Below are 17,801 nucleotides of genomic sequence, written 5' to 3'. Positions count from 1 at the left end.
GCTTCTGTGCCTTTGTCCCTGCTGTGGGCTTGCCCTTGTCACAAACACCTCCCTTTTCTATAATGTTCCACTTCAAATGTTACTTCCTCTAGAAAGTCCTCTCCAATTCTTCTGCTCCTCTTGCTAGAATTAGTCACCCTTCTTTTGTACTCCTCCTCCAGCACCCTGTCCATACCTCTATTAATGCATCCATAATACATACTATGATTAGTTGTTATACATCTGTCTTTCAGCTAAACAGTGAGTTCTTAGAGGACAGGAAGGTAAGTTTTAGACACTTTTTACATTTCCAAGGCCCACCACAGTTCTTGACATACAGAAGGGGCTAGATAATGAATAAGAAATGAAAACAGCATAGAAGTATCCACCGGCAGGTCTGGATTCTGCCATGGACAGGAACTACCCCACTCTCGGCCTCAGACCTTTATTTAAAGAAACAAGGGTGTGGCATGATGTGGTCTTTAGGGTCCTTCCTTGCTCTAGCATTTTAAGATTTGATGACAAGGTAAACTGATTTGGTTGGGTTCCAAGCACCCATCTGTCTTTCCTGTGCTGGGGACAGGGGGGTGGGCAAGTTCAATTTGCACCGATAACAGTTAGGGGAGAGGCACTACGTGAGGAGCTGACACCCAGCTCCCACCTCAGGATGCTCTGGACGGGGGGTCAAAGCCCACAGGCTGGGCACAGGGCAACAGGGAAACCACCCTCCACAAATTGCTGGTTCCAATACCATCGGTCCTGTACCCTGGCCTGAATGCCTCCAAGAATATCAGTGTTTCCAGACACCAGTGCACATCCCAAACACGGCTCCCTCTGTGAGGGAACAGACTTTCCTTTGAGCCTCGACAGTTTCCTCTGTCCCTCTAGGAATCCAATATGGATTGGTCGCCTCTGACCAGGTGGCAAACGGAGGTGATCTAGAAATGAGGGTGCTGCCTGAAGCTGCCCTGGCTGGAGCGCCTCCCTGGGATCCCGGAAAATTCTGATTTTGGAGGAGGAAATAGCTGAGGGCAATTCAGAGTGGAAAGATGAAAACTAGTCTTCACTTAATTCACGCTCATTGTTCTACGATGGTATGCTTAATATAATTCCCTAAGTTAAAATGAAAAAAATGAAGCCATTAATGTATTAGAAGAAACAGTGAATATTTTTACAAGATTGGAGTGGGGAAGGGCATCAAAGGCAAAAACCAAAAAAAAAAAAAAAAAAGAATTGATAGATTTGATTAGATAGAAATTTAAAAGTTCAGTATGAGGATACATTACAAACAAATGAAACTCCTCAAACACAAAACACCAGAGCCAACATTTAAAGGTAACTGATACAAACCAAAGAATATTTGCAACATGTCAAAGAATTAACATTTTAGTATATAAAAAGTTCATACAAATCAATGAGAAAATAAACACATCAAAAGAAATACGGGGAGAGGATGGCAGTATAAATTATACAACCTTTCTGTGCAAACATTCAGTTACAGAATGCCATTGTGTGAAACTTGGACAAACCTTAATGTCCAACAGGATATTCATAGATTCCTATGTAGCAATGAAAAGAGGCACATTTTAACTAAAAGAAAAAGGCAGATAAAAATGGTGTGTATTTAAAACATTTCATTTTGCTTTAAATGAAGTATTTAATATGCATTGAACTCCAAAATGTTAACATTGGTTATCTCTAGGTAGCAAGATTATGAGTGACTTTTGTTTTCTTCGCTTTTTATTTCTGTATATTTAAAATTTTCTATGTCAAGTACATATATAACTTTTGAGTTATAAGGATTGCTAGTTGGCAAACAAAAACTTAAAATTTTTACCATATTCTAAGAGCTGATGAAGACATACTTTAATTGGAGATGAAAAAAATCATTAAGTCAATTTCTTTAATGAGAATCACTTGCAATCCAATTATTTTTGGAAGACAATAGTATAAAAGGAAGTAGGAAAAAAAAAAAAAAAAAAAAGCAATGAAGTGCAACATGCCAGCCAGCACAGTGGCAAGGGCTGTGCACTGCAAACACAAGACAGCTTGGAAATCCAAACGGTTTTCGAAATAGCAATAAAAAGTATCCAGCCTACATTCCTGGACCATAAATAAGAAGAAAACCCAAATGGTACATCTGGTTCATCATGGAGATCCTACTAAGCAAGTGATAGGCTTTGGGGCTCATTTTGTTTACATTGTCTTAATTTTGTTATCACTGTTTTCAAACAACTATCGAGACTTTTGATCTGTATGGTCTTTTGGAATTCTCTCCTCTCTCTTCTTCCAGAGGATGCTACAAAAAGAAAAAGGAAGAAAAGAAGAAAGGAAGGGATGAAGGAAGGAAGGAAGGAAGGAATACAGCCACTGAACATCAAGTGAATACAGTAACAGCCACAGATGAAAGCTGGAGACAACCATATTCAGGTAGATGAGATGTAGTTTATTTTTAATAAGAAGAAAACAGTAATTTGGAAGAGTAATTCTTTATAAGAATCTAAAATGATGACATTTTAGATGAAATCTAAACTTTTTCATAAAGCCCCATTCCTTAGCCCTTCCCTGTAACAACTGGCCTTGCCACTCAGTTCTCTCAAGTGCCAAGAATTTGTCACCATAACTGCAAATCAAAGGGCTCAACTGATGAACCCGGGCTAATCTCCTTTATACAGCCGTCTTCAGTGATCCAATCTCATCCTTCATTGTCAGTTTTAATCTCTTCAGCTATGACACCAACATTTCTATCCCCCATGTACTGAGAGTATGTTATGTGCCCACAATGTGCCAGGAGCTGTAGGCAGCAACGGAAGAACATTCTGAGTGGTTCTTTCCTGAGCCTATTTATAATGCAGCAAGGTAGAGGAGAGTAGCACAAGTGAAGCAATCAGAGGAAGAGCCAACACAGAACACCCCAGAAATAAACACAGTAGGACTTCAGGAAAGGGTGCCTACTGCAAGAAGGGGAAGGCTTCTTGGAGGTGGTGAAACCCGAGCTGTGTCCTGGATGAGGAGGAGGACCAGCAGGGGGAGGCATTCCAGACTGGAGGAACACAGTTGCAGAGGTGGAAGGCAAAGAGACAGAGCAGTCAGCCAGGTAACTAACTGGAGCTGAGCAGGGGGAGAAGTGGATATAAGGGCGGAGAGGCAGGATGGGCCAATTGTGGAGGGTTTAGAGAGTCAATCAGGAGTTCACTTAGATACAACCTGAGAAGCAGCAGGGAATCACTACAGCTTCTTGAGTGGAAGACTTGGTCCCAAAGGTAGAGTTCCAGGAAGACGGGGCTGATGGCCACAGGCTGGACTGGAGAAAGGAGGTGAGAACACAGGGAACCCTGCTGGTAAGGACCTTCTCCATTCACTGCCACCTTTGGCAAGTCCCAAGGGGCTAGGCTCTGAGTTTCTACAGATGGCTCATGAGAAGAAAGTAAAATGAATGAAAAACTACAGCACAAGGAGAAATGCTATGATAAAGGAGGGTAGAGGGTGTGGGAGGAGAAGAGAGGAAGAAGTGACAGATTTGATACGGAGGGTGGACACAATGTGGTGGCAAACATGACTTACAGTTGCAAAAATTCACAGTTGCAAAAATGATCAGACCAGTCCTTAGTGGGGGAGCTTGGAGTGGTAGCATTTGGGCTCACCTTTAAGCCTTCGCTCCTGTTCAACCTAACATGATTGTCATTGTGGAACATGTTTGACCAGCCATCCCACTGTCATTTCACATGCCTTTGATAATGGTGGAGCTCCTCTGCACCCATTTTCCCAAACACCTGTTTCCTTAGCATACCCTCCCACCTTTCTGCTCTCGTCCTGCCCGGTTTGTCAATTAAACATATACTGTCTGCTAGCAAAACAAGTTTCACTGACTGTTTCACCCTGTAACTACAGCTCAATAAATCTCTACAAGTTCTGGTTTCTAATATTAGCTGGTTTACTGTAAAGCCCCTGCAGGAAGGTAAGCATCAAAATTTAAAACAGTATAGAGGAGCAACAACTCACATTTACTGGTGATTACTGTGCATCGGCCATTATGCTAAGTACTTCATACCTTTTGCTCATTTAATCCTCTCAGCAACCCCAGGAGGTAGGTAGTAGTATCGGCTTTTTTTTTCACTATTTGACAGTTGAAAAAGAGGTTTGGGACGGTGCCTAAGATTACTCAGCTAGTGAGCAGGGGAGTCAGAGTCCAAACCTGGAGACCTCTTCGTCATCCCCCAGGCTTCTCTGCCTGCTCTCTAATGGCCAATGCCTGCCTTGCCTCCTCCCTGGAGCTCCCCATCACGGCCATGCAGAAGTATTCACAGGGAGCTGCTCTGGAAGCCTGTCCAGCAAGTGTACAGACTTACTTGTTTCCCCTCCTCTTCCTCCCAAACTCTGCTCTCCAGGCATGGAGACTTGTTTCTTCCTCCTCCTCCATCCTCCTTCTTCCTCCCCTGTCTCCCCCTCCTCTTTCCCTTCCCTGTTCCTCCACCTCTTCTTCCTTCTTTCTTCTTCTTCTTCCTTCTCCTCCTCCCTCTTATCTTGTAACCTGAGCTTCTCCATGCCCAGGATTCATTCCAGTGGTCCCCGTTAACCCTCAGAACCACAACCAAAAGCCCAATATTTGGACCTAGTTTTAGAAATGCTTTTTTAGAGTTCCATACCAATCCTCTTTTTCTTCCTTTTGCTTCATAATCTCCATCACAATTGCAGCTGACATTTACTGAGCACTTATTCTGTGCCCAGTAGATGTGCAGCATGTCACATGGACCCTCTCACTTAGTCCCCTCATTCTCCTATGAGACAGGAATCATCTGCCCCATTTTACAGTTTCCAAGATCATACAACCAGCAAGATAGCAGAGCCCAAGAGTGAACTCGGGTCTGGTAGATTTTTGAGCCTGGATTCATAAAAGTCACATCATACAGCTTCTAGCCAGGATCCCCAGTGCTCTAAGTGAACTGGATTTTAAGTGTTGTGACTGTGAGTGCCTTTGCAACTCCCAGTAAAAAGCTTTGCAAAACTCTCATGAGAATTCATCTATGCTTCCTTCCGATAGCTTTACAGAATTTAGTTTTCCTCTTTTCATCTGAGTGACTCTAAATCTGTCTGCTAGCCTCACAGCCCCTCACATTTAGTTAACAAGCACATAATGTGCATTTGCTATTTTCATTCGTGTGAAATTGACTGCCTCTTTGTGGTGTGTCTAAACCACGCATTATTCAAACTTGGGCACACACATACCACTTCCTTGGTCAGCGGAGTACGTTACAGATAAAAAAGAGGAAATTTTTTTGTTGTTGTTTAATTGAAGTGTTTCATATATGTGGCAATCATAGAGGATGCATATTAATTTTGATCAAAATGATGAATGATAGGTCTGAATTGAAACTGGCCAGTTGCACTGTAACATTCTAACATTTCTGTTTAACAGAAACGTGTTGTGCATGTTGTATGAGAGAGAGTTAATAAGGAAAATATAAATTACTGTGGAATTACTTAATTCCTTAAGATGATTATTAATTAGATTTTATTAATGGGATCAATTATGGTTACACTGGCTTCATAGGGAGTTAGGAGGGCACATTAGGGATTCAATGGGACTTGGACCCACTCTGCTGGATCTAAAAGCAGGGATTTGCAAACTCAACAATTAGATAAACAGCAGCTTATGGGGAAACAAATGATTCAGTGTCTGCTCCTTACTGCAAGGAGCTGTGTAGTTTTTCTTAAGATACAGTTTTAGAAGTTAGAGAATCCTGGGTCCTTTTGAAGCACTTCTTTCCAATGGTTTGAAAGATATTTTTAATATGTTTCTCCTTTTTTCGAAGCTAGGCATATCATGATGCTCCCAAATACACTATCAAAAGCTATTGGCTGGCCTGGCACAATGGCTCATGCCTATAATCCTTGCACTCTGGGAAGCCGAGGCAGGAGGACTGCTGAGACCAGGAGTTTGAGACCAGCCTGAGCAAGAGCGAGACCCCATCTCTGCTAAAAATAGAAAAAATTAGCCAGGTATAGTGGCACGCGCCTGTCGTCCCAGCTACTCGGGAGGCTGAGGCAGGAAAATCACTTTAGCCTAGGAGTTTGAGGTTGCTGTGAGCTGTGATGATGCCACCCCATTCTAGCTGGGGCAACAGTGCCAGAGCAGACTCTGTCTCAAAAAAAAAAAAAAAAAAAAAAAAAGTATTGGCCATTTTCCTTCTTTCAATCCTATCCTAAGGCCCAGCAGGCACTCTCTGAATTCACAATAACTGAAGCTCCATGAGCTCCAAACCCGCCTTGTAGGTATGGAGAGATCGCAGACTTGGCAGACCCTACTGTTCCTATGGCCAGAGCTCTCCATCATGCAGTTACCTCTTCATTTTGACCTCCACTAAGCTTTCTGGTGAAACTCTGTTTGGCATGCATGTTACCAGGACACTGGTACTATTCAATAGCACTCCCCAAGTATATCGTTCAGTTGTGCTGATGATTACATTTGGGAAGCTCTGGGAAGTGCAGACCTTCGGGCTGATATTATTGAAATTATCACAATTACTGAAAAATCTTCCAGATGCTGGTATGACCTTAGCACAGGAATTGCCAACTTGAGTTTCATGATACCTGAATTAATAACAGGGGGCAGGCTGACATCCTTAAAAAAGTGTCCCAGAAGAAAATTAATTTTAAATGTATGTAATTAGAAAAATAAGTTTGCATATTATTTGCTTTCTCCCTTCTTTTCTCTGGAGAGGGGATAACTAAATGAAACTCCAAAAAGCTTGAAAAACACTTTGGTGATATATTTGTCCAAATATGACCCAGACCAGGGCAGGTAAATTTTAGAAATCTGGACACCTGCCATAAAATCTTTGGAAATTCCAAGCCTTTGAGTGTAGAACCAATAGTTTTTAGGCAATAATATCTTCTGCTCCCAAATTTAGAGTGGAATTTTAACATTAAATATGGATGGAAAATCTAAAACTATTAAAATTATGCCAATTTGATTTAATAAATTAGATTTGTGTACATTGAATTGTTAAAGTTTAAATTTTCATATTTATACATATCTCAAGCACCAAGGAGTTATTCAGAAGGATCGGAGAAAAAAAGTTACCTTTTTTTGTTTTCCCTACATTAGAGAATATAAATACCTGAGTAGTTCTTTTAATTTAAAATTTATAATCTAAATTATATCGAAATATATTTACATATTTAGTTACATATTTACAGACATATTTTAAGATACACACAACACACACACACACACACACACACACATACAAATGTATATCAATAAATATATACCAAAAGGTTCTTATAAGATGTTTTATCTGTGAGTTGATTCAAAGCATAAATAAGAGAAAATTAAATTTATCAATATTTAGACAGACTAGAAAGACTGTTGCTTTGCACAATCATTTGATACTTAGAATCACATTCTTAAGCCCAATAATAGAAAAGTCTTCAATTATCACAAATGCAATAAAATAAAAAACATTTCTTACTGAATACTGGGAAAGATGTGTTTCCTTTTAACACTTGAAATTCTTGTTCTAGTCGTCTCCGTAAATCTATTTGTTCAAATAAAACCTTCTGAAGTTCTTCTAATAAAGAAAAAAAGAAGAGTCATTTTACTAATCTTTACAAATAACTCTCCAGAGAACTGTTATATATGGCAATTTATTATTATAAGACAAAATATTTTACCAGTTTAAAAAGTGTTGCATAGACATAGGATAGATTTTGTGCAGAAATCCATGAATATAAATCAATGTAATATATTATTTTAAAGTATTATATTACAGTGTCATGTATTGATTGATATGTATGCATTAATCTCAATTATATCCACCCAATGGTCCATATATTATTCATATGTTGCTTGTCAAGCTTAAAATATGGTGTAGAACAAAAATGTCCTCCTATTATCTCCAGTTTTTTAAAGCTAAGAGAAGTTCTACAGAATTACAACTTTTCTTTACCTTTCCCCATATTTTCTACATCCTTTTTGAGTGAATGAGGTGAATTGGTTTCTTGTGTGTGTTCACCTTAAAAAAAGGAGAAAAAAATATTATTAGTTTTGTGTAGGTTATTTTCTGCATGCTTTCTTGTCATTTTCTTTTAATATCTGCAAAGGAGCTTATTTAATGTAACCTGAACTTGGAAGTCCTGAGAACCAAATGTTCTCTTCATTTGCTCGTGCACAATTCCCCTAAACCACGCAGGAGAGGTGCGGAAAATGAGGACAGAGCCTGCCTGGCCTTTGATGGTAGCTCTGGGAAAGCAGATTCCTGAAAAGTTATCCCTCGCTGTGGGTCCCTCATTACTATCCATCCTTTACAACGAAGTAATCACTAGCATGGGCAAAAGAGGAAGCTGGATAGTCTAGATTTCTGGTAAAAATCTGATCAGAGTCCCACAGCTCCTTGAAGTGAGGAAGGCTGGCTGCAACCGGAAGGACAGGCCTCCAAGACTGCAGAAGCAGGAAGCTCCCAGCCTTCTTGGGCCACCAAGATTTGTGGCAGTGAAAAAGAAGTGTGTGGCGCGGGGCGGCGGTGGGGGGGGGTGGTGGTGAGCTTTGAGTTGTCCTTCCTAGAGAATTTATAAGCCTCGAGGGGTTTCTTAACAATCCATAGTTTGTTCAAAATGAAAAAAATCAACCTAAAACAGAGATGTGAAATAAATTAGCCTATGTGAATTTGTAAATATTTACTTGCTTGCTGATAGTCTCTTAACTACTCATCTCCGACAAGCAACAATTACATTGTGAATAAAGGTGAAATTGTTATTCTCACCTATTTAACTTATGTGCTAATTAGAATGATGGCAAACTAAGAAAATGTATCTATCTACAGTCATAAATTGAGTCTACATAAGCCAGAAAAGCAAAATAAACCAAACAAATCTAATCATTTAGCTAATCAGAATTTTTTTTCAAGTTTCAATCTGCTATCCACAATATTCACATGATGCAGTTAAGCTTTCTGTTTCTGTCTAAAGAGGTATGGTAGCAAGGACAAAGGGACGCCTGAGGTTTTATGGATTCCCCTTCCCCATCCCCAGGAGTGATCCCTCTTCTGTGGCCCCAGCGCACCTTACAAGGTCTCAGACATGGTGCTGTTTGCTTATCCCCTTCCTCACAAAGTAGGCCGAGTGCCACTTGGAGACAGGGGCTGTATGGCCAGTGAGTGCCTAGCACAGTGCCGGACACGTAGAAAGCGCTCAAGAAGTTGTCTTTAGTTGTCTCTGAAAGGGACCCCAGGAGGTTGTAATTCTAAATTACAGCATGGGCCAGAATTCATCATTTCAATTATCTCCTTGCTACTTTATTTCCCTTAGCAAGAAATAGAATGTGATGGCCCTGGGCACTTGTAGGAATACTGGGAGATTTCATTGTCAAGGTAAAAATTTCTGCAAAGAGGGAAACAGAATCTTTCCCCAAAGCAACAACTAATAGTATCACCGACAGACAAGAAAATCCTCAACGTGACATTATAAATGGTGATTCTGCTTTTCACCTGATGACTGTCAGGGGTATGTGTGTGCATGTGTGTCTAAATACATATATGTAAACATACACATATGCAAATATTCCAGGACACATGCATGGTTAGGGGAAGGAGTCTGATAATATCCTTAGCATCCCTAAGTTCCTTAAGAGCAGGCATTTTCTCTAATATCTAGATCATATTCACATAACCTCATTTCCACTTTCATTTTGGATGTGATCTCTCTTTATAGGCTCAGATATACTCTTCAACCTCAACATCTTGGCTTTCTTCTCCATATTATAAGAAAATAATGAGGAAATAACTGTGAAACATTTTAAATACAGACCCCAATGTATAATTATTCCTAAATAATACTATTATCTAAAAGAAGAGAAACATGAAGGTTGATAACAAATCATTAATATATAAACCAAGAATAATGGTGTTTTGAAGTGAAGATAAATGCATGGTATATGCAGCTTTGCCTGTGTTTACTCTAGTCTCAGTTAACCAGTTGAATGTGTAGAAATTTCATGCTCTCCTACAATGTTGAATCCGAACAAGGGAAGAAACAAACATGCACATATCTCTGTATTCGCCACAGGGCATAATGAGATAGTATCATGCTACAACTTTCTCAACCACTCAAAACATCATTTAAATGAGATCTTTATTCCTGAAGAGGCAATTCTAGAAACCATGTTCTTATCACATTATAGACCATATTCTTTTTGACTTATTAGTATACTTTGTGCCCTGTTCATCTTATATCATGTTTCAATTAGATAATTAAATTTAAAAATTAAAATATGTGTAAAAAATGCATTGCTTTTCTACTTCTACTTCCATACCACATAAAGCTACTACATGGGTATGGGAATGAAACCAGTAAACAAATAGCTTTACATGAGTATGAAACCATTAAACAAGTAGCTAGTAAATGCAAATGATATTAACCACAGGCAAATCTGACATTAATAATAAGCTTTTCTCTTCATCAGCTTTGTGGAGGTTTTATTAACATTTTACATCAGTGTCTATTTCAATCAGTTATTTTACTGCAACTTCTGGGTACCATTTGCCAATTTTAAGCTTAGAAGATTCAAAGGTCTCACTTACAAAGGGTTTTTAAAAATGGCTAAATGTTAGGTAGATAAGGAGCACAGAAGCTTCAGCTGCCTTTTGTGTGTCTTTTACTGGACTGTTGCCTTTTGTATATTACTAATCTGTGAAAACCAGATTGTTAATGGTGGTTAAAAATGACCTCTGGGAGCCTGGATATGTTTGTTCACTATTACTGCTAATGTTTTCCATCTGGTTAAAAAAAAAAAAAGGCTGTCTAATACTAGATTAAATAAATGTGATTTAGTTGACAGGGAGCTTCCAATTTTTATAAAGATTTCATCAGGTTAGATGCATTTTACTTTTTCAAAATTAATGAATGGGTTTCAGAGACATTAAAAAATTAAAATGCTTACTTTCCTTTCCTCTATATTTCCTCCTCCCTTTTTAGCGAAATAGGGAACACTTCACGAATTTGCGTGTCATCCTTGTGCAGAGGCCATGCTAATCTTATCTGTATTGTTCCAATTTTGGTATATGTGCTGCCAAAATGAGCACTATATTCCCCTTTTTAAAAAAAGTATTACAAAAAGCATAGAGATATTAATTGTGTAGAGTTACATGAGAGAAAATTATACAAGGATGGAGCATCGTTCTTGGAGGCTCAAACATGTCTAAGTCAGACTGTAGAAGAAAACAGTGAGGTGGTTTGAAGTTGGAGGGTAATGAGTAATTAGGGCAAAAATGCATCCCGTGCATGGATGTGACTAAAAGTTGCTCCTGGCGGCGGGGGGCAGTGCCTGCACCAGCACTCCGGAAGTGCACGTTTGCAGGACCAGTTCATTGTGTGCTGCGTGGTTTCTGAGAATCCTCCTTGCCCCGAAGGGCAGAGGCCACACAGTGCCATGTCAGTGAATCTACACGGCTTCTGAGTGCAGCCGGAGGCCAGAGAACCTGGGACCACAAGAGTCCTGCTTTCCAGCTCCCTCCAGGGTCCCCCAACATCAGGTGGTCCCGTGTTCCAGGTGAATGTTCCACCCCACCCTTGGTTCTGCCCTCAGACAGTCATCAGAGACTGGAAGTCCAGGAGAGGGGGGCGTGAGACTGTGCCTTGCTGTAGCAGACATGAACAGTACATAGCGAATGAGGAGGAGATGGGAATATACAAGGAAAAATGAAAAACAACCAATAGATTCAAAGCACCACCTTTCAAGGCACAAGAGTAATTACTTTCTCTTGAATATCGTGGCACATCTCGACTCAAGGACCTGCAATGGTTCCCCCCATGATCTCCATCAAAGAATCCACTTTAAATTACTCCTCCAATGCCTCCGGTCTCTCCCATATCCTTGTCCCACCCACTGAGCCAACCTGTATTTCTTTATTGCCAAACACAAACCTTTTTTTTTTCTTTTCTTTTTTTTTTTTTTTTTTTTTGAGACAGAGTCTCACTCTGTTGCCCAGGCTAGAGTGAGTGCCGTGGCGTCAGCCTAGCTCACAGCAACCTCAAACTCCTGAGCTCAAGGGATCCTCCTGTCTCAGCCTCCCGAGTAGCTGGGACTACAGGCATGCACCACCATGCCCGGCTAATTTTTTCTATATATATTTTTAGCTGTCTATATAATTTCTTTCTATTTTTAGTAGAGATGGGGTCTCGCTCTTGCTCAGGCTGGTCTCGAACTCCTGAGCTCAAACGATCCGCCCACCTCGGCCTCCCAGAGTGCTAGGATTACAGGCGTGAGCCACCGCGCCCGGCCAGACAAACCTTTTTTATTCTAGACTTTATTTCTCACGTCTGCTGCCTGGTTCTGCCTCATAATGTTTCTCTGGCCTAAGGAACCCTCCCTTCTCTTCCCTGTCCATCCAAAATCAGAATGCCACCAAGTCCCTACTTGTTACAGACTGAATGTCTGCCTCCCCTCCAAAATTCATATGTTGAAATCCTAACCCCAAGGTGATGGTGTTAGGAGGTCGGGCCTTTGGTAGGTGCCCTCGTGAATGGGATTAGTGTCCTTATAAAAGAGACCCTAGAGAGGCCTCTTGCCCCTTTTTCACCAAATAAGAACACAGCACCAGACACTGAATCTGCCAGTGCCTTGATCTTGGACTTCACAGCTTCCAGAACCATGAGAAACAAATATTTAAGCCACTCAGTCCATGGTATTTTTGTTATAGCAGCATGACCAGACTAAGACACTTCTCTTCCCTAAGCCTTTCTCAACTTCTACAAATCCTACTGATCCATCCCTTCCTGGGCTGAAGTGCTAAGTGCTTATCATCTTTACGCTGCCCTTTTGTAGCCAGTATTCTAGTGTTTACCTATATGTTAGTCTGGTCTTCCCCAGCTAGAAAATATGCTTTCTGAGGGCAGGGAGATCCTGCCCTATGGGTAACCTCCATCATCTCTACCTTAGAAAGGGGTACAATACACATTCCACAAATACTCATTGCACTTAATTTAATTCATTATGGCCTATGAAAGAAATACCCACTAATACTATTATAAATTCTCAATTGTCATGAAGAGTTTTTTGGGTTTTTTGGAGACAAAGTCTTGCTCTACTGCCTAGGATAGAGTGCAGTGGCATCATCACAGCTCACAGCAACCTCAAACTCCTATGCTCAAGCAATCCTCCTGCCTCAGCCTCCCAAGTAGCTGGGACTACAGGCATGTGCTACCACACCTGGCTAACTTTTTTATTTAGCTATGTTGCTCAGGCTGGTCTCAAGCTCCTGGTCTTAAGCAATCTTCTTGCCTTGGCTCCCAAAATGTTGGATTATGGGCATCAGCCATCACACCTGGCCATGAGGAATTTTAAAGCACTAGCTCATTCCTATGAATAAAAAAGCACGTTTTGATCCATTTGTATATTCTGACTAAATTAGGCTAACTATAATTTCAGTTTACTGGGAAATTTGTGGATGTTCCAACAGAAAATAAGTTTTGTTCCCATCTGACATTTTGAAAATTTCTTTTAGGGACAAACAAAACCATAGCATTGAATTTTAACCAAGACCTAAACATATTAATTAACATATATGTCTGCTATGACCTCCAACAGCCAAAATACCTTACAGTTTTACAGCTCATTTAACTATAAAAGTCAAATAAGTGTGTCAGAAGACCTGTCCTGTTGGTGGACATGGGACAGGAGGAGAAGTTCACTAAACATTCATCACTGCTCTCAAGATAAACTCTGAATTCAATAAATAAGATCATTCAAATAGTGGACTCTGCATGTATATGGGGTATACTATGTATATAGGGTACAACATGAAACTCTTGCCATTTGAATAAAGAGTAAAAAATTTGGCATTCACCTCTCCCTTCTATGGATATACATTCTTTCTCCTCCCCGCTCCTTTCATCCCCATTTGGTTTCCTACTCCTTGTCTTGGCTGTCTCCCTTTTAAATTCTCCCTTGAGCCTGCAACCAGCTCAGAAGCACTGTCCCAGCCCACAGCCCTAAGGGCTAGCAAGTTGCTTATCACTGAAAGAGCCTCTGTGTTCTCCCAGTACTGTTGTTGACAACACTTGAAAAACATTTCGAGAAAATGTTTCCTTTTATACAAAAAAGTGTGTTATTTAATTGCATACTCAAAGGTAAATTTAGTAAATAAAATTGTTTTGTTTTGGGGCTGTGTCTACACATGAGATACACATGCACTCTAACATTTGGGTGAAGAGTGATAATTTCAGTCAAGAGTCCAGATTTTCTTCAGTTCATGGAGACTCATGTGCTAGCGTCTGTTCTGGTGCAGGGGAGCACACCTTGGAAGGGAAGGCATGTCCTGCACGCAAAGCTGCAAAGGGTCTCTGCATGCTGTTCCCAATGTCATGACTTTTCTGGCTGGGCTAAGGTTCTTCCCTCTTGCCTCCCAACAACCTCAGCACAGGGCCTGGCCTCTGTTGAACAGAAACTCCATGTACACATGTTTAATTCCCAAATAAACTCTGGACTTTAATAATCGATCTTAGCCTTATAATCTGGCTTTAATTGAGATTTTCTGGAATTTTTATTGCTCTTTCTATAACACTGTTTTAGACGTACAATTTGGATGGGGTTAGAATTAATCTACAGTTAGTATAACTAGTACACTTCGTGATAACCAAAATTTAGCACAATATGAGGCTTAGTGAGGTTTTTAAAAACATTTTGCATTGAGGCAAAAATCAATCACATAGAAAGCAAGGTTAAATAATTTTCTCCCCTATCAGTGGGACACAGACTTCTGCTAATTTCTTGGTGTTGAATTCTACATTAAACTACTTCCCTTGTGACATTTGGTACTTCAGAGAGGTCACAGAACAGAAGAGAAAAAGAAATCAATACCACTGGAGAGCATATGCTACAGAATGAACTAACTAAATATTAACTCCATTAGCAAAAAAAGGAAAAAAAAGTAGCAAGTGCAAGATTAAATAATACCAGTGGGATTGCAGTAAACTAAGAGTTACATCAAACTGTATAATTCATGATCAAAATTTATTGCAAGTTGCATACATACTGCTTCTCAAAGCAGTAAATTAAATATCTTGGATTAGCGAATCTTAAGTCCATTTAGAATTCTCTTGCATTTTAGAACTGGTGTCAAAACTGCCTTTTATAAAATTAATAAAGAGCCACAAGGTGGGAACCGTAGTAGGGGTCTGAACTCTGCAAAGGTATAGGCATAGTTAAAAAATATGTATAACCAGCCATTGTTTCCTCGTTTGCTTTCCTCTAATTGCTTACTACTCAGGAATCAAATAGCTGATAGTCATAAAGATTTTTAGCTTTCTTCATTGCTCCTATGGATAACATCACCCTTGTGAAACCTAAGACTAGTTTTTGAGATACCTTCCAGGCCCTACATTCTGGTGGACTGGCTGAGCCATCCAAACCAGTGGCCCAAGAAACTGACTCAAATGGTCTTGTGACCCCCACCTGGGAACTGACTCAACAGAAGAAGACAATTTCTCTACCCCTGTGATTCTACCCTGAACCCAGCCAGTCAGCAGACCCAACTGCCGAGCCCTTTGCCTGCCAAATTACCTTTAAAAACCCTTTCTCCCAAATTCTTGGGGAGATGGATTTGAGAATTTCCTCCTGTCTCCTTGCATGGCACCTGAGATATTAAACTCTTTCTCCACTGTAACACCTGCTGTCTCAGTGTATTGCCTTCCTTTTGAGCAGGAGGCAACGAACTTGGTTGGGCTGCAACAGTGTTGTGAGTTAATGTTACTTAGTATTTTTATTCTGGAAAGCTTTTCACTGTCCTTCTATATCTCTGTGAATTCCATATAAATTTTTAAAAATCATTAGTAAAAAGGAAAATTTTTTCATGGAAGTTTCATAAAAGAAACTGATATTTGAAATAGGGAGATTATTTAATTTCAAATACATATATTGAAAGACCACAGAATATATTGTACATAATGTTGGTAGCAAATCAGAGGTGGGAGGTTTTATCAAATTTTACAGCTAGATAAACCAAAGCACAAAGTAGTTAAAGGGCTTACCCAAAGTCACTAGTAGATCTGAGAATTAAAACTCTACTAGTCTATGCTTTTAAGAATGTTTTTTCTTCTCTTGCTTTTTTTAAAAAAAAATCATAAGCATGCTCTAAAATAGAATAGAATAATAAATCAGAGTGCTTCATCCGCTATATATTCATGAGAAGTGTAATTGCTTCTTACTATTCTCAGAAATCTGTCCATAGCATATTAAGTACACTAGAGAATCATACCAGTGAAAATCAAATTGATTTTAAAACTTCTATACATACAAGATGCAGCTGCATTCCGAGTACACGGGTGCTGGCATTTCTAAAGTGAAAGGGATTGAAAAGTGGGGACGACTCCACTTCACCTGATTTCCTTGACCTGGAATAGCTTTGAGCTGTTTTACCAGCTTACCCCACTGCATTCAATTTCAAATCACTTAACTTCACAAAAGTTATTCAAAATGGATATGCAAAACCTTACTCTGGGATTGCAAGTGAAATACTGTCATTTATATTTTTGAGTAGGTAATATTTTGACCAAACTACCATCCCCTTAATCTATCTGACTTGGTTTTAAGCATGGGTCTAATTTTAAACAGATCTATAGAAAAAAATTGTACTGACTTTTTGGGGAATTTTGGCTGCTTAAAAACCTCATGTTTGGTCTCTCTAATTATACGGAATTATAATTATATCTGCTGTGTGTAAGGTTAATGACCACTAACAGGGAGGTTTTAAAAAAATCATTTAAAAATGTAATTTCTTTGAAATTGCGAAAAGTAACAGTTACCAATAAGGCTGAAAGGTTGAAGGAAGGCTAAACTTAATTAAAATGATGAACTATAACATCAACTGGAACTAAGTATTGTTGCTAAACTGACTTTGTATTAGGGATCAATTAAAGCAAGTATCTACTATCGAAAGGTATGTCTATATCTTTACTTGTTTAGAGAAAGGTCATGGAAATTTCCTGATAAACATTTATGATTGTGACTGAAATAAAAAATTCATATAAAAATCATAAATTGCATACTGATTTATCAGTCAGTTTGAAAGGACATTGCATTCTTCTATGTTATAGCTACATATGCATATAAATTAATACTCATATTTTCCCTAAAGTTCTTGTGACCCAAGATTCCAAGATAAATTAAACATTGGCTAAAAAGGATGTGTGGTTATATAAACCTTATTGGATGGGATTTTGTGTAGACCGCCATTAAAGTACTTATACTGCATTACAGCCAAATTAAAGTATTCATACTGCATTCCAGCCAATCTGCCCCTGCCTCTTGATTGGAAGCAATCTGAGGGCAGGGACTGGTATTGAATTCTATCTCTGAATCCCCAGAGTCCAGCAAAGTACTTAGCATGCAATAGGCATTTGAAGATATTTGTGGAGCGAAGAGTAAATAAACAAATGAATATGAATGCTATTATGCAGATGTAGAAGTTAACAGTTGCTACATGGGGAAAAATATCTCCACTAACAAGCAGGGAGTACTGGATAAAGCCTTTGGCTGCTACCACTCCAAAACAGCTAATCACAAATGTTCATAATCGCTTGGGCTCCTCTGACTTTTTGACACTTTGCCAAATAAATGCATTCTTGGAATCTGACCACAAGTAAATAAATGAATATCAAAAACCTGGGCCAATAGGGCCTGTACTCAGGGATTTTCTCAAATGCACATTTCAACATGAAGACCATAATCTAATCTTTTCTACAAGCAAGGACAACTGAAGGGGCACCGAGCTAAGTCCCACAACAACCCAAACCCCTTAAACACTTTTTGGTGTTTAAAACATCAT

The 17,801-nt window shown here is 39.5% G+C and overlaps 1 protein-coding gene and 1 non-coding gene across 2 annotated transcripts in view; both read right to left on the bottom strand.

The window, feature by feature from the left end:
• SKOR2 (SKI family transcriptional corepressor 2) overlaps nucleotides 1-17,801 on the bottom strand; it is a 42,628-nt gene that overhangs the window by 14,782 nt on the left and 10,045 nt on the right. Inside the window, exons 5-6 of the mRNA XM_069468017.1 lie at nucleotides 7,932-7,997; nucleotides 7,455-7,553 (exon numbers count right to left, since the gene is read on the bottom strand). Coding sequence (XP_069324118.1) covers nucleotides 7,455-7,553; nucleotides 7,932-7,997 — 165 coding nt within the window. The remainder of the gene's footprint in view (nucleotides 1-7,454; nucleotides 7,554-7,931; nucleotides 7,998-17,801) is intronic.
• On the bottom strand, nucleotides 10,954-11,060 carry LOC138383593 (U6 spliceosomal RNA). The gene has a single exon (XR_011233648.1). It is a non-coding gene; the product is annotated as a U6 spliceosomal RNA (small nuclear RNA).

The sequence above is a fragment of the Eulemur rufifrons genome, chromosome 5 (assembly GCF_041146395.1).
Source record: "Eulemur rufifrons isolate Redbay chromosome 5, OSU_ERuf_1, whole genome shotgun sequence".
In the NCBI taxonomy this organism is placed as follows: Eukaryota; Metazoa; Chordata; class Mammalia; order Primates; family Lemuridae; genus Eulemur; species Eulemur rufifrons.
Note: the sequence above shows the minus strand (reverse complement) of the source record. Positions and strands in the feature narration are given on the sequence as shown.